The 23,000-nt window shown below is 37.0% G+C and overlaps 1 protein-coding gene across 2 annotated transcripts in view; it reads left to right on the top strand.

Moving 5' to 3' along the window:
* Positions 1-23,000, top strand: part of LOC131438857 (zwei Ig domain protein zig-8) — a 701,379-nt gene that overhangs the window by 393,483 nt on the left and 284,896 nt on the right. For both annotated transcript variants that reach the window (XM_058609195.1, XM_058609194.1), the window contains exon 5: positions 15,572-15,739. In XM_058609195.1, the coding sequence (XP_058465178.1) occupies positions 15,572-15,739 (168 nt within the window). The remainder of the gene's footprint in view (positions 1-15,571; positions 15,740-23,000) is intronic.

The raw sequence follows: 23,000 nt of genomic DNA, 5'->3' as shown, positions 1-23,000 counted from the left end.
TTTCTTGTTATAAAATTCAGATTTAAATTTTGTAACTGACATAAATTATGCATCTAGAACTAGAACACTACTGAATATGCCCTTACGAAGATATTTCATTCTTAAACGTGTAAATAAATTGAGTTATTGCAAAGCAACACGTTTTTTTAAGACGATATGTTGATCGTGCGACGCTCACTTAGAGATGTGCGAAACAGCTCATACCGGTTAGCAGCTCCCGAACCGATCAGCTCACTGAGGGGAATCGATTCAATGTATCAGCTCATTAGCTCATTCAGATTGAACTGAAGGTTTGTTTTGAGCGCCGTTTTTCTTACTCAGTTTTTCTTTCATATGCATGATCGAAATCATTGATGCGCAAAGAACAATGCTATGCGAACTAACTTGTCTGCGAATTATTATTATGTCACATTTGAGAATATCTGCAAAAGTGGCATCCCTGAATGTACCTTAGCCTACTGAGTCAGAGGTAAGATTTCTTATTGACAATGGCTCATTCAATCTGTTAAAGAAGGGTAAATACACGTTTGGAAAAACGAACAAAAGCTCATGCACACACATTCTTCTCATTTATAATTCGCTCTTCAAAAATCGAAGATCCGTTCAGCTCGTAGCTTGCTTTCACCTTACCAGCAGAGATATCAGGTATTTTTTTCAAAAATCTGTGACCATCCAAAAACTCTCACTATTTCCTACCGCTCTGTAATTTTTGGTGCTTAACTGTGATTAATTTAAAAAATCTATGATCAGAATCTGTGTAAATCTGTGACTATTTTCAGAAATCTGTGAGAATCTGTGCCATTTTTATATCCGTGCAAAAGGTTGAATATCTGTGAAACACAGATTAATCTGTGAACCTACCATCCCTGCTTACCAGTGCGGTGAACTGGTGAGCTGCGGTTCTTTTAAAAAGAGCTGTGAGCTATCAGCTCACTTTAAAAATTCGATTCACTGGAATAGCTCAGGAACGAATTGCACATTTCTAAGCTCACTGCAAAAGTGAGTTACAGAAATAGCAGACGCGTGACGCCCTCCGTTTCTTAACCCATTCATGGTTTCAGCATGGCCATAGTGAAAATGAATCACTCGAATAGTACTCAGGATATTCTCATTGGAAAATAAATTTTATTGGGAATATATATTGTAGATCGAATGTGATGAGGAAGGACGGAAGTACGTTACAAGCACATATAACAGTTCGGCTGAGAAGTTCGTATCGTTTAATAGAAACACACATTTTTTTGCCAAAATTCGTTTTTATTGTTCAACATAATTGCCATCAGAGGCGATACAGCGATTATAGCGATCTTCCAACTTTTCGATACCATTTTAGTAGTACGATTTGTCCTTTGCCTCAAAATAGGCCTCAGTTTCAGCGATTACCTCTTCATTGCTTCTAAATTTTTTACCAGCGAGCATTCTCTTGAGGTCTGAGAACAGGAAAAAGTCACTGGGGGCCAAATCTGGAGAATACGGTGGATGAGGGAGCAATTCGAAGCCCAATTCGTTCAATTTCAGCATGGTTTTCATAGACTTGTGACACGGTGCATTGTCTCGATGAAACAAAACTTTTTTCTTCTTCAAATGAGGCCGTGTTTTTGAAATTTCGTCCTTCAAACGCTGTAATAACGCTATATAATAGTCACTGTTGATGGTTTTTCCCTTTTCAAGGTAGTCGATGAAAATAATACCATGCGAATCCCAAAATACAGACGCCATAACCTTACCGGCCGATTGTTGAGTCTTTCCACGCTTTGGGTTCGGTTCATCGCGTGCAGTCCACTCAGCTGACTGTCGATTGGACTCCGGAGTGAAGTGATGGAGCCATGTTTCGTCCATTGTTATATATCGACGAAAAAAATCGATTTTATTTCGATATAACAGCTCCAAACACTGCTCAGAATCATCATCGTGGTTATTTTTGATCGATTGTGAGCTCACGCGGCACCCATTTTGCACAAAGCTTTCTCATATCCAAATATTCGTGAATAATATGTTCAACACGTTCCTTTGATATCTTTAGGGTGTGAGCTATCTCGATCAACTTCACTTTACGGTAATTGAAAATCATTTTATGGATTTTTTTCACGTTTTCATCGGTAACAGCCTCTTTTGGACGTCCACTGCGTTCATCGTCTTCGGTGCTTATATGACCAGTACGAAATTTTGCAAACCACTTACGAATTGTTGCTTCGCCCGGTGCAGAGTCTGGATAACACTCATCAAGCCTTTTTTTTATATCGGCGGCACTTTTTTTTCATCAAAAAGTAGTGTTTCATCAACACACGAAATTCCTTTTTTTCCATTTTTTTCACAATAACAAAAGTAGCTTCACTCAAAATGCAATATCTCAAAAACTAATAATCAGACAGCTGTCAAATTTATACACGTATCTTTTGAAGGTTGGTACTAACTGAAAATGGTATGGATTTAATTCTACTGGCGCCCTCTCATACAAAAGATACGAACTTTTCAGCCTATCTGTTACATATGAAACTCGGAGGTTACTAAGAAGGTATTTATAGAGAGAAAGGTGTATTAAATGTTTCTAACAAAAGCGTTCAAATATAAAACTGACCCAATTTGTCGAGAATACCATGAAAATTATGATTATTGTGAGATCTGAGATGGGACACTGATCATTCGCAATCTGAACATGGACGGAGTATTGTTCAATCGGATTTTTGTCTAGGTTATGTTTCACTACAATCACAGTATTTCACTAAGCAGGACAACTTTGAGAATTTTTTTCGGCCTTGCCTTCACGAAACATTTTCGAGCAACGCCGGTTAATTCAGCTAGTTAAAGATAGAAAAGATTAAACTCTAAGGTGGAGAAAACTCTGTTGAAAAGGTTTTTTGTTTGATAGTAATATCTCTTTAAAATATTATAGGATACTGCTTATTCTAACTATGTGCATATAACCTTTGTATAAGTTGTGTCTATGAAAATGTATGTGAATGCTCCACACAAGGGTTTTGAAATATTGTAACCTAGTATGAGAATCATCAATTCGATTTTTGTGCGATAATTGTCAACTTGCGATTCTCTCTAAGTAAATTCCACACAGCGCCAATCATTGCAAAACTGTATTTATCATGATAAGGTAGAGCGAAGAAATGTACAATGTGTTCTCTCACAGCTCATGCATTAAGAGGCAGCGAATTCTTGTAGCATCATCTATCAGATTGACGATGTTGTATACAATGTAGTGAAATATCGAGTCACTCTCTGGCGAATTATCGGCAATCACCAACATGGGTGATATTAAACTAGTTGTATTGTTGAATCAAAAATATAATAAAATAAATGCGGTTACCACAACACGAAATATTTCAGTACAATTCAAACTGTACCAGTTAGCAGTTTTAGTTGTGCGGGAGCTCGAGAATAACCCTCGGGAAAATTTGAGCTAAATCGGACATTGTTGGGTTGAGCCACAGGCGGTCAAAGTTTGAAGCTTTTCAACTCAAAAAAGGGCTTAATCATTTGAACACTTTGGAAAAATAGTCTAGCATGTGCTTATTTTATTTTCAGGGTCACGGGAGAAGTTGAAGGAATTTGCTTCCAGATATCAGGGATACAAACATGCATTGATGATCTGACTAAGCTTAGTATCAAGCTCTCAAATGACTAGGAAATATTCGAATAGAGTCCTACGTCAACACACAATTCTGAGCAGCCGATTGCCAAGAGTAAATCTTTCCTCATAATTCTCCTGTCAGAAAGTACAATATAACTTGGAAAACCGCTGATTTTCGGTACGTTGAAAAACGATTTAAACTACTTTGGTAAAGAAGGAAATAACATCAATTATCTTTAAGTTGCTAAATCTATTTCTTATAGCAGCTTGCCCCGGAAAACTCAAAACCAAGATAGTGGAGTATCTGGCGGTTACGATTTATGTGCTTGTTTTGAACCAATAATGCAGCGAAACGAAATTCATTTTTCCTCATCAGATTTGGCACCGGTTGCACTAGTTGGTTCCCATCTGCAAATCCGTTCGCCTAGTGGACGGAAAATATTATTGCGTGCATTCACAACCGAAGCTTATTATTCCGAATGGTTAGAACATTTGCCTTTGCCATTCCGGACCACATCCTGGCTCGGGATGGTCTCCAAAGCCCATTCAAGAAGCTGTAAACACCGTGTTTTAGTGGTGTCCTCGGAATATGAATTAAAGTATTATTGCCGGTCTGGTACACTTCCGACAGAACAAGCACTCAAATCAAGAGCGCAACTCGTACCCGGGGCTGACACAACAAAGCAAAAAAAACCAACCGAGAGACCTCCGTGTTAGATCGGTTGGCTGAGCAGTTAACAGTAGCACTTTTATTACGGCCAGCAACAATGGTCACCATCAACCCCGGGGTTTTGCTGTTTCGTGTGTTTGAATGCTAATTTTCTACCTCCCCCAACCCCCCTCAGCCAAAGTCAAAGCGACACCGGTTATGGCGCAGTTGTTCCTCAGCAGTCTCGTTTTACTGCTAGTCGCAAATTCCCGTTCGATTTGTTGGGAGGTGGGGGTTAGTTTCCGGCATTCAGCAGGAGTGAGAAGAGACGACTCACAACACTTCATCAGGGTTTTCACCCGTTCGATTTGTACGAATGGCAGTCAACCAGCTGCCGGCCGAGGAAGTGCGGGCATAAGTTGTCACCTCGAGCGGTAATAACATGGCGGTTAATTGCTTCAACCCAGCACCCACTCTTGTGTGTGTGTGTGTTTGTTGACAAATTGTTTGTAATGAGTGCTAAAAGGCTGCAGTTGGATGCAAAAACTCGACACGGAAGCCAATGCTATGTGAACTGTATTGTGCCGTTTTTTTTTTGCTTTGCTCTGGTTAGATGAGCTGCGAAAGATAACGATAACTTATGGCTATGCAATTATTCTCCACCGATGAAATTGTTAAATTAGTACTAGAAAGGAAACGGTTCGGTTGTACAGAACACACGCCAACTTCCGCATTCAGTCTAGGAACGAAAATTAGGTAAAAGCTTTCAGGAGTCATTTCTAAAGAATATAAATGATTCATTCTAGCTAATATCTCATTTGTTTCCGATTTCTTTAAAAAGAAAACAAACTTTAAAACAAGATTCACTATTTCGAATTAGACGACTATTCTCAACACCTTTTGATGAAGTGCAGTCCCGGTTGCATAAGACCCAGGAGAGAAACGAAAACCCCCAAACCTGCCTGTCGAAACAGCACACTGTCAATCTGTAGTCTCTAGAAACAAACACTGATTCGGTCCGACCGCAGACACTTTGACGAGGGCGAACACTGCCAGCAATTTGTTTTTCGCACCAATTCGCCCGATGAAAGCTCTCTGTCACTCGGTTAGTTTCCTGTTTACGAGTCGAAGAATCTTGAAGTGAATACGGGGGCAAAAACAGAAACAGGACGACTGTTTATTTCCGCTTGATTGTACCCAAATCCATTCCCGCTTCTGGCCGTAGTGACACATTTCAACGGGGCTGGTCTGGTAGTCTGCTAAATGCTCCATTTATTTTCAATAAAACACATGTCTCAGCTTGACATGGGACCAACCGGGCGGCCGAACCGAACCCCGTCAATCTGATAGGTTCCGAACACTTCAGTCCCAGGTCTTCGGTCTTTCGGTCCGGCAAGGACGACGTGACAAAATGTTACGTTTGTTTCGTCCGTCTACTGATAATTTAAGAACGATTGGCCAAAATGAAGCTGGAAAAATGTTGTCCCGCACACACACACACATGCCAAGCAAGAACATCCGATTCACAGCTTCAATTTCCGGTCATTTGATGAACACAGAACACAGGCTTCCTTACCGGGTTGGTTTATTAATAGCCTGCTGGTATCGGGAAAACAGAACAGAAAATATCTGCGTCGCCTGATGTGTCCCACACATTCCGAAATGAGATACGTTGCTATTTACGGTCTTTCCGGATGCGATAATTGAAAGGTGAAAATTCCATCGGCTGTCGATGAGATGAAACTCGGAGATAAAAAAAAAAATACTCCTGTTGAGGTGTGATTCGTTAGTCGGAGAGATGCCACCTTCGTTATTTTTTGTCCTTAGTTGAGGAACTTAATTAAAGAGTTGTCAAGAGTTGTTTATTGAGGTTTTCATCTGTCAGTAATTAAGTGCTACACACTGACGTCAAAACTGAGCTCGCATCTTCATTCTTCTTATAAAAGTTGACATGAACAGAACAATATAGCATTAAAGAAATGATGTTACCCTTGACAATAAAAGAAACTAAATTCTGTTAATTATTCACCCTTAAAGACTGATTATCGAAGCTTCATGGATGTTACCATCGAAATTTGATCAACTTCGTCTTGACGCATTTTTTTTTTCATCCTGCACTAAAAAACTTGACCAAACTCCTCAGAATTTTGCTCGCGCATCGCAAAAATTCAAACTACTCGCACGCCGTAGTTGGCGTTGACGTCAATGTTTTTTTATATAAAAATTTTCATTTATTCAGGCCTATTTACTTACAAGCTTCACGTGGCCGAATGAGCCGATTTTATAATAGAACTGTTATTTTTAATGCTGGATCTCGTAGTCACCCTTTTTCTCGAAGGAGAGGAGGAGTTTCCATTTTCACCCAACGAAGATTGAGGAGCACTTTGTTCGTGGCTCGTCTTTTCGTTTTTAGTCCCATCGTGGGTATTGGTGTTGTTCGTAGTCTTATGTTCGTTGCTAGTTGCTGTAGATGCGCCTTGTACATTGAATGCAGTTTATTGCTGGTTTGATGCTGGAAGCGATTTTGGAGTATTTGGGTTCACTAGTTCCCGTTGGTAAACAGTTGTCTTTGTCTTTGGTAGACGATGTTCTTTTTGCTGTTCCAGTGCAAGGTTTACCGTAGTGTGCAGGTTGTTCACACAACTGACATGTAACCAGTTGATTTTCATAGGTAATCAGTGTTTTACACGGATATGTCACACCTTGACCACAAATGATGTAAGAGGGAATTGCCTTACGTAGTTGCATACGTACCACTCGCACGCCATTCCGGATGCCGGGGGAAAAAATCCGCCATACTTCCCTTTCGATGGAAAGGATTTCACCGTACTGCGACATACTCTCCCGAATGAACATATCGCTGGTCTGCGGGGGAAGGTCATGCACGCGTACTTCTATGGCATTGTCCACCATGTACACAGGGATTTTGTATTTAATGTTGTTACACTCAACGCTGTGCACCTCATTGTTAACCGAAGCGAATGCAATTGCATCTTTTTCAAGTTTAAACATAATATACATACACAGTTAGACTCCTTATTGAATTGAATCTAGTTACATTATTAGAAAAAGAAATCGAAAAAAAATTGTTGATGCCAAAAGTCTTAGAATGGCATGAAAGGTGAAAGGTTTTTTGGAAAATCGACTTTCTACAACTTAGAAAAAATATCAAAACTTCGAAAAATCTCAGAGAGTCGAATTTAAATTTTGTTGAGACAACACAAAATCTCCACGTTTCATGCAATTTTAGGATTTCATGCAATTTAAGACGTTTCATGATATTTTAAGATTTAAGATAAAATCGGTTCAGCCATCTCCGAGAAACTTGCGCGGTAAAAAAACAACATGTTTTGTAGGTTATGTCTCTTATACCATTATATCTCCGGAAAGTTCGAACTTGATCAATGGCATGAGAGTAGCTTTCAAACGAGTCTAAGTTTGTTAAAATCGGTTCAGCCATCTCTGAGAAAATTGAGCGGTAAAAATATCTTCGAAAAGTGCGCACACACACAGACATTTTCCGATCTCGTCGAACTGAATCGAATGGGGGGTCTCCGAGGCTCCGTTTGAAACTCGGTTTTTCCAGCAATTCTTATACCTTTCTATAGAAAATGGCAAAAAAAAACATTTTCATTTTTATAAAATTTTGCCCCAAGTTAGGTGATTGTGTTTCTTATCAACCTTTCATACATTGCAGGATTTCTTGTCCAAATAGAATTTTCTATCTAGTGTTTATTTATCGAAATCTAAAGTCATTATCAGATTATAACGAAACTCAATTTGTGAGAAAATTACACCGAATACCCAGTTGTCAGTTGCCCGATATTAGTAAAAAGTATCAGTGCTGGATAAGAAAAAGTTTTTGTAGGAAAAACTTATTTTTGCTTAAAAATGCCTATCTTGTTCGGACAGTTGGGACAATTTCATTCAATTAAAGAATGGCGTTTTTGTGATTTGACTTTAAATTCTTAAGATCGATTTTTCAGTGTAGGGTTCAATATGTAATTTTTTCAGTATTTCATTCGATAAATTAACTAATTTTGTAAATATCACTATTACGACAATTTTTGTAGGATTTGTCATTTTTCGAATACACTTTTTTAGGGAAAAATGGTAAAAAAAAGTCTAACTGTTTTCTATTAACAGCCTGGATCAACCATTTTTCAAAAGGCATTAGACATTGAGTCTAGATCAATTTCGGAAAAACTAAGTAAGCAAAGTGGCATTTTGTGATAAGGTCTATACGTAGAAAAGGTTTCATATAAATCTGAGAGGGTGCTGCCCAATCCGAACACGATTTGGCACGAAATTCAGCTATCGAATCATATACTGAGAAAAATAAAATTCAAAATTTATTGTCAATTTTCAAAAAAGCTCCATTTTTGAATTCATTGAGATTTTGTACTAAGGTATTGTTTTTCTCGTAAACCTCGTTTTTCTAACACAAACTTCTTCTTATCCAACACTGCACAGTGGTCCAAAACGGGAAATTAGCGTGACAAAAATATTTACACAAAAGTTGTTTGTAATCAAATGGCACTCCTTTTGATGAAGAAAGTTACTAGGGTGGTCCTCATTTAGATTGAAATCTGATATCTAACTTTCTGAATTGAACTCAAAAATAATTTTGTTGTACAATAAAGTTGTAGGAAATTTTATTTTGAGCAACTTTGTTGAAAAAACACCTCTCTAGCTCTTCATTTGATCGGGTTACGTCAATTTCCCCGAGTAAAAGTAGCGTGGCTTCAGAAAAATCACTTTTTTTGTTCTAACTTTTTTGTGAAACTTTCTACGGAAAAGTTGTCTTCAGAAGAGTTGTTAAACTAATCATTGCGCATGATTTTGCTCAACCAAGCTTTTTCATATGAGCTACCAGTAAAAAGTTATGATTGTTTTTTTCATCAAAAACTAGTCAAGCTTCAATATTCATTAGATGCCAGATCGTTAAAAATGTATCCTATGTGGTTTCTGAAAGGTCATAATATGAGTAAAAATTTAAGAGAAAATTATTTTTTTAACTTATTTGAATAAGTTTTGAAAATACCTTCAAAAAACTCAAAAACATTGCATAACTCCTAAACGCCTTAACATATCAATATACTTCCTTCGGCAAAAAAATAGTATCCAATTAGTTCTACAAATGTTCCATACATTGTTCTTTCGAGAAATGAGGCACTCAAAAACTACAGCCGAAAATAGATTGCAGAACAATTTTAATCAATTTATTACCAAAATAACTATTTCAATTGAGTTTGAGCAACTGAGGATTAGAGATACTGTGTAATAGGGAACCGAACTAGTTGGTCATGATAAAACTATGAACAATAATTTTCATGATTTCGACAACCATTCCAACAATCTGATGCAAGTTAGTAAAATGCAAATATTTTTATCCACATCGTGCCAAGACGCCTTTGACACTGGCCCTCCTTTTTTATCTACTTGTGTACCGAATAGCCTGTAAAAACCGGAAAACGACGCACTATGAGTTTTGGTTCGAATACATACATTCTACTCATTTGAATAAAGTAATGATTTTTTTGGGCTTCAGGATGTGCTTTGACTTACAAAAAATCTGTTTTCAGCTGTAGTTTTTGTGTGTCTCATTTCTCGAACATACAATGTATGAAACACTTGTAGAACTAATTTAATACTATTGTTTTGCTGACGGAGGTATGTTGATACGTTAAGGCGTTTAGGAGTTATGCAATGTTTTTGAGTTTTTAGAAGGTATTTTTAAAACTAATTTAAATAAAAAAAATAACGCCCTTCCAATTTTCTCTTAAATTTTTACTTATATTATGACCTTATAGGAACCGCATAGGATACATTTTTATCGATCTGGCATCTAATGAATATTGATATTTGAAGCTTGACTAGTTTTTATGAAAAAACAATCATAACTTTTTACTGGTAGCTCATATGAAAAAGCTTGGTTGAGCAAAATTATGCGCAATGATTAGTTTAACAACTCTTCTGAAGACAACTTTTCCGTAGAACGTTTCACAAAACGACATGTAACCAGTTGATTTTCATACGTAATCAGCGTTTTACACGGATGTATCCCGTCTTGATCACAAATGATGTAAGATGGAATTGCTTTACTTAGTTGCATACGTACCCGGAAAAAAATTCCGCCATACTTCCCTTTCGATGGAAAGAACTTCACCGTACTGCGACATACTTTTCCGAACATACCCATCGCTGGTCTGCGTGGGAAGTTCATGCACGCATACTTCTATGGCATTGTCCAATCTCACTCTCTTTCACGTTTGAACATAATGTACACACAGTTAGACGCCTTGTTGAATTGAATCTCATTTACATCATTAACGTTTAGATGCATTCGTTCCTTAAGCAAGATTTCAATTTCGGTTGCTGCTGGTCTAACTTTGCAGCGCTTGAAATCAATACAAACTGAATTTGGCCTTGTAGGCCAAATTTCTGGCTTTGTTAAATCGTATTTGCCCATTTAGAGCACTCTGTTGTTCACTACACTATATTGTCTTTGTTTCTGTTGTCTCGATCGTAAACGATTTGCGACTGTGTCGGATGAGATGCGAGCACGAACTGAAAAAAATAGACACCTGATAAAAATTCAATTAGGACAAGAGGTAGTTTTCGTTAGAAAAAAATTTTTTGCTTGAAAATGTCCATCCTACAATGTATGAACGGTTGGCAGGGAACACAATCACCTATCTTGGGACAAATTATACCAAAATTAGGTTTTTTTTTGTAAATCGATTTAATTTTTTTTAGTGTTGGACTCGCAAAGTTTGTATTAAAAATAACTCTGTGACTTTGTGATAATCGTTAATACAACACTTTCTTGTAAAATTTGTCTTTTTTTCGCTATAACTATTTGAAAAAAAATAGTTAAAAAAGTACGGGTGTGTAATGTCAGAGACATAACTGGATGTCGTGAATACGAATATGACACGCTTTATTTATGCTTCCGAATTCGAATTGGTAGTTGATTGATTGTTTGAATTGTGCAACTTTCCCCTCTTTCATTACTGGAAATTTAAACGAAGCGCCTAGACTAAATTACAGATTAGTTACATTAAACATTCTGAAACGCAACTAAATATTATGAAATAAGCAGTATAGTTCTTTATAATAAAATAATGGTGACTCTGAAAAGAAATTTTTATGAAAGCGTTCGTGATGAAGAGTGACGAGTTGAGTTAGTTCAGCACGCAGAGTCTGAATTCTAAACCCATATTCCAGAACTAAGCTCTGAAACTTGAAGACGATTTTTCGCCATGACTGCCAGAATCGGTTTTATAGAGTACAGTAAAGTAAATATCCGCAAAATTCTTTAGGAGTATTATTATGGTTTTAAAAAGAACCGAATAGAAGAAGTCTGGAATAAAGAATTGGATCCTGAGTTAAATAACTAAATTTAGAATCAATAACAGACTTCAATTCTAGAACTGCAATTTCGAAACTCAAATTAGTTCCGGAATACAGTTCCAAAATCCAGTTTCAGCACGCAGGCTCTGAATTTTACACCTATATTGCGGAACTAAAATCTGAAATTTGAACTTCTCGTTACGACTACCGAAAAGCAAATGAGAGCTACGACCTGAGCGTTTGATGTTTTAACCACGCAGAAGGTGCACTCTCCGTCGCTGCTGGTTGATGGTTTAACTCCCAAGACGTCTGCTAACATCGAACGCACGAAAAGAAATGATCGATTTTCACCACGGTTTCCCTTTTATACGCATTCCGTTGAAGATATGTACCTGACTTCCTCAAAATCGTCGTCCTTGCGCGAAAACCCCAAGCGAAAGTAGAGTTTTCCGCATTATTTTGAAATTTGAGAAAACTTAATTTTTGAGTTGTTTGTGGTTATCTCACACTGTTCAAAATATTATCCTAAATTCCTGATCATATTTTTGATGAAATGGTAAAAGAATTATGTTGCTATCATTAATACAAGTCGAGATATTCACGATTAAGTTCTGCCCATTCTTCCATATGGCTAATTTTGAAAAGGCACCCCATAGTAAAGTAAGTCGTATTCACGACAAAACATTGGCCCTTTTCAAAAGACCATATAGATCAATTTCGGAAAAAAAAACAAAGTATTCAAAATAGTTTTTTGTGACAAAGTCTAAATATCTAGAAAGTTTCATTTAAATCTGAGAGGGTGCTGCCAACTGCGAATACAATTTAGCGCGAATTTCGTCTTATTTAAAATCAATTTCAATAGGATATTAAGTCTATTCGACGAAGTGACCTTTCGGTGATATGATACTTTCGGCGAAATGGCTTCCGACGAAACGGCTACGATATGAGAACCACTCAGTTTTTATGGAATTTAACCGTTTCAACACACTTCGCAGCCATTCTTAGCATAGAGAATAATTACATGGATAGCATTACAATCCTATTGACACAAGGAATCCTTCCAGGTTGAGGCTCGAGCATACGAGCGTACTGACTTGTAAGACCGTAAGTTGCTACTAAAAACAGTATTACAAATTACGCAAATCAAGTAAAAAATACTAATTTCAAAACAAATTATTGATAACATCTACTGGTTATGTAAGGTGAGGTCAACAAATTATTTCGTTGAGTGCTACAACAATAGCTCATATCAATAAATTTTATCAGCGGAAGCTACTAGAAATATCGTTGATTTTAAGCTGGACTTTTGTCAAAATATGCTGATATTATTTGAATAAAAATGAAACAATTCTACGGTTCTCATCGTAAATACAAAAATAAAGATGGTAATAGAGTCAATAAACTCTAACAAATTACAAACTTGTTCTACTTTAGGCGCAAAAATTTTTTGCGAATTATAAAATTGACAATTGGAATCAACCAGAACAATTGATGACAGTTTTTTAACAACATCCTTTAAATGGAAGTCAATTATGATACTTTCAAAATTACTTGAAAGATCAATTTTCGATACGAACAACCTGTAACCCAACTACACTACACCTCGCACAATCTAAGATAACGTTCCCACGCTCCAAAGACCACCCTTATCGAAACACTTAAAATCATGCAGAACTATACCCGCTCATCGAAATTAAACAGACATCCCAAAACGCTGACACTTTCCCAAACGTCTTTGTGAGTATGTATCACTTCTTGACATCACAAAATAAATGCGGACATCAAACAGACACCAAGGCTCAGGTTTCGCTATCCCAAGCATAACAGACAAAGTACCGTACGACAGTAACTCACCGATCCAGGTCAAGTACGCCCGTACACTCATGACAGATACTGCCTCGCTCTTTAGAACAGATTAAACAAATTTAAAAATACTCGCTTTCGTCATCAAACATGTCCTCGCAAAGCAACGTGATTGGCTAATCCTTATGTAGTGTTACTTTCCCTACCAAATATGTAAACTAGAGAATAAGTTAGAACAGGAGAAGAGCGGCTAGGCTAGTAACTTAAGTTTTAATGTGATGACTTCAGCATCCTAATCCAACATCGTAAAAAGCTCAAGATATAAATCTGGATAATAGTAACAAAAGTGACTATCCAGCGAGCGAATGCATGTAACTATCAGTTTCGTCATCCACTCACTACTCAAACACATTACTCGCTCGCAGCCAGGGGTTAACTGAAGTAGAAAAGTGTTCGAGTATTTATTTATAGATTCCCTTTTGTGTGATAGTTCATACTGCGCAAATCGGACGAGAGAACGACATCATTATGGCAAACTGTGATTAGCTTGTGAAAATATAGGTCAATTCAAACTAATTTTTCAATGGTATGCTATTGAAATACTGAAACGATGTTGTCATATATGTTTAAGTTGAATTCATCAACCATCAATCCATCAACAAACTGAGTTATCGTTCAAAATTATTACAGAAAAAGTATACGAGGCTAGTTTTGAAACATTTAATTGACACCCGGCCCCGTGTTGTAAAGAGTCAGGCAGTTTTAATGCCAAAACGGACATCATGTTTAGTCGGAAAACTTAATCAAAAATCAGGGAATTCCACTGATATCTTCGTATTATTTATGGGAATGAGAGCCAAAAAATGACTAACTGAAATCAGAAAATGAATTAATAATTTCACCAAAAAGTTGACTTTGGTCTTCGAGTGTATTTTGAATAATCCTAGTTTTATTCTTCGAAGTGGAATTACAGGATCTAGCTTCTGTTTAAAATTTATGACTGACTGATGGAACGTGAGAGATGCTTCCTTTCAAATTAAGTTCCAATACTTTTTTGTATATACAAAAAAAACGTACCCAGCTAATTTATTGATCATCAAGTGGAAATTGGCTCACGCAGAATCACCATCACATGCGAACGACTTTTCACGGCTTTTTTCCACCGCAAAGCCGAATGAAGACAAATTTTAAATTTTAATACATATTACCACAAGCACTCCAATCTACTGCTCGCGAGCAAGGGCAATCATGCAGCCATTCTGAAGTCGAAAGAGCCCTTCTTCACTCGAGCAGCCACTCCAGCAACAGCAAGCCGGATAACGATTTTCTACTTCATAAAATCTTAAACGCAACTTTCGGGAGCACACAACACCCATTGGCGCGGCGCCGGAGCGCAAAGACAAAAGCTTGTAAATTATTCACTTTTATGGCTACTAATTCATGTAAATACCCATAAAGCCATACGGATTACTCAATTTCTTCCCACATATGGTACGTGGGCTCTGGGGAGCGAATCCTGCTGCCGCTCGTAGTATGCATTCCGGACTGTTCGTCTTGTAAAAAATTGCCTTCTGAGGAATCGTTTATTTACCGGGTTAGCTAGCCAGGGGGGAAAAGTGGGTACGAACATAAATTTCCCGTTGTTTTCCCGTTGGCTGCACGGCGGGTTCGGTACGGCGTCGGCGGGTACTGCAGAGAGAGAGAGAGAAAGCCGTTAGGTTTGAACAGAAGAAGAAAAATGATAAAAGGATTCATATGATTGCTTGCTGGGTTGATCCCGGTTGTCTGATGTCAATCATGTTCCGCCCGGCCTGGCTTATGTGCGTTTGTTGATTTAGTCAAATTAATATATGTTGTTTGCGTGATCTCTTAAGTAGAATAAAATAAATGGTTGAGTTTGACGATTCGATAAGCTTGGGTTGGGAAACGTTTGAAGGATAGTCGAGCTAAGGGCTTTTCTTTTATTTCTCCTGATCCCTTAATTGTGTTGCCAAATACAAATCCAATCGAATGAAAATTATTCCATTCTGTTTGAGTTCTTAACTTTTCCCAAATCGAAATTCCATTTTCTATCACAAAACGGTGATCATACCCAAAACAATCCTCTTTCAAAAACTATTCAACCATAGACCAACGGGGTATTCGATTCATTCCGGCAATTTTTTTTCTCACTTTTCCAGAACCAAATCTCGTGGATCCGACGGCGGGACTGGCACATTCTGTCTTCCGGAGCGCAAATGTACACCAACGATGAACGATTCGCGATCCTCCACACGCCCGGTTCCAACACGTGGACGCTGCAGATCAAGTTCGTGCAGCGGCGGGATCACGGTACCTACGAGTGTCAGGTGAGTCAGGTGTTGATTTTTTTTTCACTTAATTTCTGTAACTTTTTGTAACTTACAATTTAGAATACAGGTGCTCGTGGAAGTTTGATCACATTCACAATAATTTCAATTATTACCTTGTTAGACAGGAGAGCAATTCCATGCGAAATCGAAGGTCGATTATTGCTTGTATTTTTTTATTTGGCACGAATTTGCATATGCATATGAAAGTTAATGATGATGATGATGGTCCCACCTCATACCCCTACAAAGGTGTGAGCAGAACGAGTTATCTAAATGATAATTAATATTTTTGCACATATCTTAACCAGTAAACAAAAGAAAACGATCTGATTAATCTAGCAGGTATTGATTCTTCTTCAGAAGAACGACTGACCACAAAATAACATTCAAATATTTCGGATTTACTATCCAGGGTTAATCAAAAAAATTTCCAACCCGGGAAGATCCTTGATCACATCAGGAATCGAACCCGATATCTTTACCAGTATCAGACAGTAATTCACCTGGCCCTTCCCGCCGGACCAGTTCATCGCTACACACATCAGCTACGATGGAGTAACGAGACTGCGGATGAGCAGAGCCAAGCCCAATTCCATCAACAACTGTCGATCCCAATTAATCTCCCGAATCAATTCCTTAAATTATTAATCAAACCTTGCGATCAAGGTCAAGAGCAAACTTAACACACTGAATGCTAAGGCTCTTCGGCCAGTCCTATTCGCTTTCCAAACAGTCACTACCTGCTTCGCGCGCGAGGCTCAAACGTTTGTAGACTGCTCATTATTTTTAACTCTCAAACAAACTAAAAATCCATCATCATCATCATACCGAACATAGTAACTTAATTCGTCTCACAATAATATATATATATATATATATAACAAAAAGAAAAAGAAAATACAATCTTCGTAATACGTAAAAAAATAAAAAATCTAAAAAATTTGAACTAACTAACTAAATATTTGCTTACAAAGCGGACTTTATGTGTGAAATACATAACCTTTTGAACTCCACCAATTTCGCTGCGCGTTTGATTTCTCTTGGCATCGAATTGAAAAAACTTATTCCCTTGTACAACAATGAGTTTTGCGATCTGGCTAACAGAAAGCTTGGTGTTCTAGCATCAGATGCGTTTCTAGTATTGTACCTATGCAAATCAGTTCCTCTTTCAATTCGATCACACAAATATCGAGGCAGCATGCCGTTTAATATCTTGAAAATAAATACCATGGTTAAGTAGTAAATCCTCTGTTTCACTGAAAGCCATTGTAATGCGTTCAGTACAAAACCTGAGGAGGTATATCTACTACATTTTAGAATTAATCGCATGATTTTATTTTGCAGTCGCTGTAATCTCAAGATTTGTGTGTTATTAGCAAGAAACAGAATGGATGGGCAAAAGTCGATGTGTGGTGAAATGACTCTTTTATACAAAAGAATCTTACTATGGGTCGTTAAGTCATTTTTCAAACGACATAATACACCATACTTTTTGGCAATCTTCTTGATGACGTTATTGATATGAGATTTGAATGTTAACTTTTCATCAATTATGACTCCAAGATACTTCATTTCTCTAACGCGATCAATAATTTCACCATCAATTTCCACATTGGCGTTATGACCGGTGCTAACAGAAGAAATAACCATATATTTAGTTTTCGCGACGTTTAGTTTCAGTTGCTTAAATTTTAACCATCGAACCAGCGAACTTAGATCCTCGTTTAAATGTGCAACAGGTTCATTGAAATCTTTAGCCGTAATGAACAGAACAGTATCATCAGCAAACAAATTTATATCACAGAAACGTAAAAAAAGCATCACAAATTTGCCATTTTTTCTCTAGTCTTACTTTCGAGCAGGGATTAAATAAAAATCTCTTGAAAATGTTCAATAATTCAAACGGTGGCACAGTGATGCCTCTCCATACAAAAATTGGCAAAACCCATAAATACGTCGATAAACGTCAGTTGGATGATTTTTTATTGATAATTTGAGGTCTCTGAATATTTTACCATTTTGATAATGTATGAAAAAATATTCGATCCACCTAAAAGTGCACCGTTCGCTATGGACCCGAAAAAGAAGACTTTTTTATAATAAATTTTTTAACAAGTTATTTATATTTATTTCGTGATCGATTAGGAGCTTTCACTTATGTTTCAAATAATGATTTAGTCTGTGTGGAAAATCTATACACTGAGAAAAAAAAACTTCATCAATTCGAAACATCAATTTTCTCCAGAAGGGCTTATCTTAATTTTTTTATTTTCTTTTCTTTTCTTGTAACAAACAACTGATGTAGTTTATTGCAATATGATTAAAGATGGGAGAGTAACAATCAAAAAAGTGTTTTTTTTTTATCGTTTTTCACAAAAGTAATAATTTTTGGAAAATGCATTTTTTATGTTATTCGACTTTATGAAAGAACACAAACACAAATACAAAATAAAATTTGGTTGAATACTACCGTTTTACTGATAATAAAGGATTTTTATTATGTTAAAGTATCTAATTGAACTATGTAAAATGAAAAATGGCGAAAAAATGACGCTGAGCAAACATGCATAATGTTGTTTTCGTGGATCAAATTTGGGAGTTTTTATATGGACTAAAAGAAAGTTCCGGACAATAGAAAAAGTGCATGTGGTGGTATCAACTGGGCGCTATTTATTATGAGCTACTCAAATTAGGTGACACCATCACTGGTTCCATATACATATGACACTTACTGCGTTTGGACAGAGCATTGCATGAAAAGCGGATGCAATATGAAGATCTTCATGGCATAGTATTTTTGCTGCACGACAATGCAACACTCCATGTATCGAAAGTTGTAATAGCTTTTATTTTGTAATCGCTTCAATGAAAAGTTCTGCCCCAGCCGCCATTTTTAATCAGACATTGTTCCATACGATTGCCATTTGCTCCAATCCATGGCGCATAACTTGTCAGGTCAGTTTCTAAAACTACGATACCACCAAAAATTGGATCGATTTATTCGTCAAATCTGAGGAAAAGGAATTTTTCAAAAGTGGTATCCGAGTCTTACCAGAAAGATGACAGAAAATGGTATACGAGGTCTGTTCAAAAAGGACCCGGAATTCTCATTTTTCTAAAAAAATATTTATCTATATGATCTCCTTCAAAGTAATCCCCCCTAGATATAATACACTTATGCCAGCGTTTTTTCCAGTCTTCGAAACACCCCTGATAGTCACTTTTTGTAATGCTCTGTAGCACTCTCAGCGATTCTGCCTTTATCTCTTCAATCGATGAAAAACGTTGTCCTTTCATGGGTCTCTTCAACTTTGGGAACAGGAAAAAATCACACGGAGCGATATCTGGTGAATAAGGAGGTTGGGGCATGATTAAAGTCTTGTTTTTAGCCAAAAAAATTACGAAAAAAAAGCAGTTTTGGAATGAATTTTGCTGCCACTCGTTTCATGCCCAAAACATTTGAAAAAATATGATGGCATGAGCCAACTGATATGCCAACTTCATCAGCAACTTCTCTAATAGTGATTCGGCGATCATCCATAATCATTTTTTCCACTTTTCCCACATTTTCATCGATTATTGACGTGCTGGGTCGACCGGAGCGTTCGTCGTATTCAACGTCTTCGCGGCCATCATGGAAACGCTTATACCACTCGTAAACACTTGTTTTTTTCATAGCAGACTCACCGTAGGCTCTCTGTAACATTTCGCACACTTGGTTACACTTTATTTCATTTTTCACGCAAAATTGAATACAAATTCTTTGACTCTTCAATTCTTCCATTGTTTAAACTAAAAAAAATCGCCGAGCTCAAAAAAACACGTCTACACCAGCCGCTACAAGACAGAATGTAAACAATGAATACAGCTGAAAATTTCACCATACATTAGGGACATATGTACCAACACAATAAAAGAAAATTTTGACCACCGGACTCTCCAGACGCGCGCAATTAAAAAATTCCGGGAACTTTTTGAACAGACCTCGTATAACGATGGGCTATACTTTGAAAAACGGTACTGCAATGATCTCACCAAATCTCACTAAAAATCATGAAACTTAGCAGAAAAACGAAATTAATCCACCTAGCAGTGAGATGATACCTTTTTTTTATCTTTCCGCATGTGTTTTTTGCATGGATATTCTCAGGTGTTTTTTAGTTCTCATGACATTTTTTTAGTTATCGTCATTTTAAAAGGCAAATCGAGATTTTAATCACTCATTACCCTGTAATGTCGAAGCTGCAAATCGGATCAAATTTGAATCTTAACGTGTGACATTCGATTGAACATTCCATGAGATGTCGAAGTAAGTTCCACTTTAGAGTTTTTCGTCATTATTTATGGTACTTCCAGAGCCGGTATTCAGAAATTCAGGTAATTCCAGAATCGGATAAAATTCACCAATTTTATATGGGACCTTAAGTCCTTTAATCAGAATTTTTGTTTTTGAAGTTAGATTTGGCCTTTTTGAGAAAATGATTGAGCTTTGAGAAACGATTCGATACTGAAACCGGAATTCTAAAATCGATGTAGCCGAAATCAGTTAAATTCACCTGAGGAGTGTGTAGACATCTTCGAGAAATTGTAGTGCGAATTAAAATTTGGGGGTACATTCCGAATCCAAAAACGAATACCGCTCAAACTGAAATAAATTTATTTGGTAATCGACAATCCAAATCTGCAAACCCGATAAACCTGATTAATTTATGTGAAATGGACATTTTTATACTAATCACCCTGTATCTCCTAAACCAGAAGTCGGATCTGACTAAAAAGCAAAATGTTTTATAGGATTTTAAGACCTCTCATTTGAATCATAGATGATTCTGAGATTTCATTTGAATCTTAGATCGGTTCAGCCATCTACGAGAAAAATTAATTGCATTATTTTAATTTCGTTTCACATATCATCCTGTGGTTCCGCAATCAGAAGTCGGATCCAAACGTAATTCAGGAACCTTGTTTGGGAGTATACGACTTTTCATATGAATCTGAGTTTGTAGAAAACGGTTTAGCCATCTCCGAGAAAATTGAGTGAAATTATTTGTCACACACGCATTTGCTGATCTCGACGAACTGAGTCGTATGGTGTATGGAAGTCATGTTCTTCCAGCATTTGTTGCTGTGAGTAGTTTAAATCAATATAATTATGGAATTACTTCCAACTCGATAATGGTGATATCATCTGGTTTACATATGCCATATTCGAAAGATTATGTTGCCAAAAACGAACCGTGCTAAAATTGGTTCGAGGCAAATTGTCATGAAAAAGGATGTTCACAGTCTTTTTGGTACTTAGAAACAATTATATGTAACAGTATAAAAAATCGTGTTTCACGTTGCTCCCAAGCATTGCTTTTTCATACAGCGTTCAAAACTCCTACTACTGGAATAAGGGGAAAAGTCGTTTACACAAGCAATCTATGGTTTTTTGGATAGGTATTACCGAGCGAAAAATTTTGACATAAAACTTCGTATAACTCAAAAAGTAAACATCCGATCTCAAAACCATTCAATAGCGTTCTGGGTGACGGGGAGACCTTTCATTTGCGACTACTTTTATCAAAATCGGTCCAGCCATCTCTGAGACCTCTTAGTTGACACACACACACACACACACACACACACACACACACACACACACACACACACACACACACACACACACACACACACACACACACACACACACACACACACACACACACACACGGGCATTTGTGCAGTTCGTCGAGCTGAATCGATTGGTATATGACATTCGGCCCTCCGGGCCTCGGAAAATTTTTCGAAAGTTTGAGCGAATTCTATACCTATTTTGATATATATAAGAAAAGGTAAAAACGCTGCTAACTTATTTCCAACGCATATAAATAGATTTATAAAAGGTGATTTTTTTGAGGTTAGGATTTTCATGCATTAGTATTTGCTCAGATTTTTTGAGGTTATGATTTTCATGCATTATTATTTGCTCAGTATGCTCTGACATTTCATCATGAATAGACTTACTAACGAGCAACGCTTGCAAATCATTGAATGGGCCCTAGAAAAGTTGGCAGAAAATCCGCTTTTTTATCGACAAATTTTGTTCAGCGATGAGGCTCATTTCTGGTTGAATGGCTACGTAAATAAGCAAAATTGCCGCATTTGGAGTGAAGAGCAACCAGAAGCCGTTCAAGAACTGCCCATGCATCCCGAAAAATGCACTGTTTGGTGTGGTTTGTACGCTGGTGGAATCATTGGACCGTATTTTTTCAAAGATGCTGTTGGACGCAACGTTACAGTGAATGGCGATCGCTATCGTTCGATGCTAACAAACTTTTTGTTGCCAAAAATGGAAGAACTGAACTTGGTTGACATGTGGTTTCAACAAGATGGCGCTACATGCCACACAGCTCGCGATTCTATGGCCATTTTGAGGGAAAACTTCGGAGAACAATTCATCTCAAGAAATGGACCGGTAAGTTGGCCACCAAGATCATGCGATTTGACGCCTTTAGACTATTTTTTGTGGGGCTACGTCAAGTCTAAAGTCTACAGAAATAAGCCAGTAACTATTCCAGCTTTGGAAGACAACATTTCCGAAGAAATTCGGGCTATTCCGGCCGAAATGCTCGAAAAAGTTTCCCAAAATTGGACTTTCCGAATGGACCACCTAAGACGCAGCCGCGGTCAACATTTAAATGAAATTATCTTCAAAAAGTAAATGTCATGTACCAATCTAACGTTTAAAATAAAGAACCGATGAGATTTTGCAAATTTTATGCGTTTTATTGTTTAAAAAAGTTCTCAAGCTCTTAAAAAATCACCCTGTATAACGACATTTATATAGGTGTTTTATGTTATGTATGTTATAAATGCTCTGCTTTTATTTATCATATAGCCGTTTATTTAAATTTTACTCGCACCGACTTCATTTACAAAAGTATAGCCCTTGTCTTTGTGATTTTTATTGTCGACCCCGCCAACAATTGAAAATAACCTTCAAAGTGCAGAGATGTGCAGGATCGCATAGTGGTTTTCGAAAGGTAGAGAAAAAATGCTATAAAATCAAATACTTTTTAACAGTGGCAGCCCTTTCCTACCTATATAGAACTCTAATCGCACAACTTCATCATTGCGCCATATATTTTATATGGAAGGATGAAAAGAAAGTTTACAATACCCTATCTTTGAAAGGATATGGAGAGATTATTTCTTATTCGAAAATTTTTATACTTTAAACTGTAATTCTTTACTTATCTGAAAATTCAAAAAA

The sequence above is a fragment of the Malaya genurostris genome, chromosome 3 (genome assembly GCF_030247185.1).
Source record: "Malaya genurostris strain Urasoe2022 chromosome 3, Malgen_1.1, whole genome shotgun sequence".
Taxonomy (NCBI): domain Eukaryota; kingdom Metazoa; phylum Arthropoda; class Insecta; order Diptera; family Culicidae; genus Malaya; species Malaya genurostris.
This window is presented reverse-complemented; position numbering and strand designations above follow the sequence as displayed.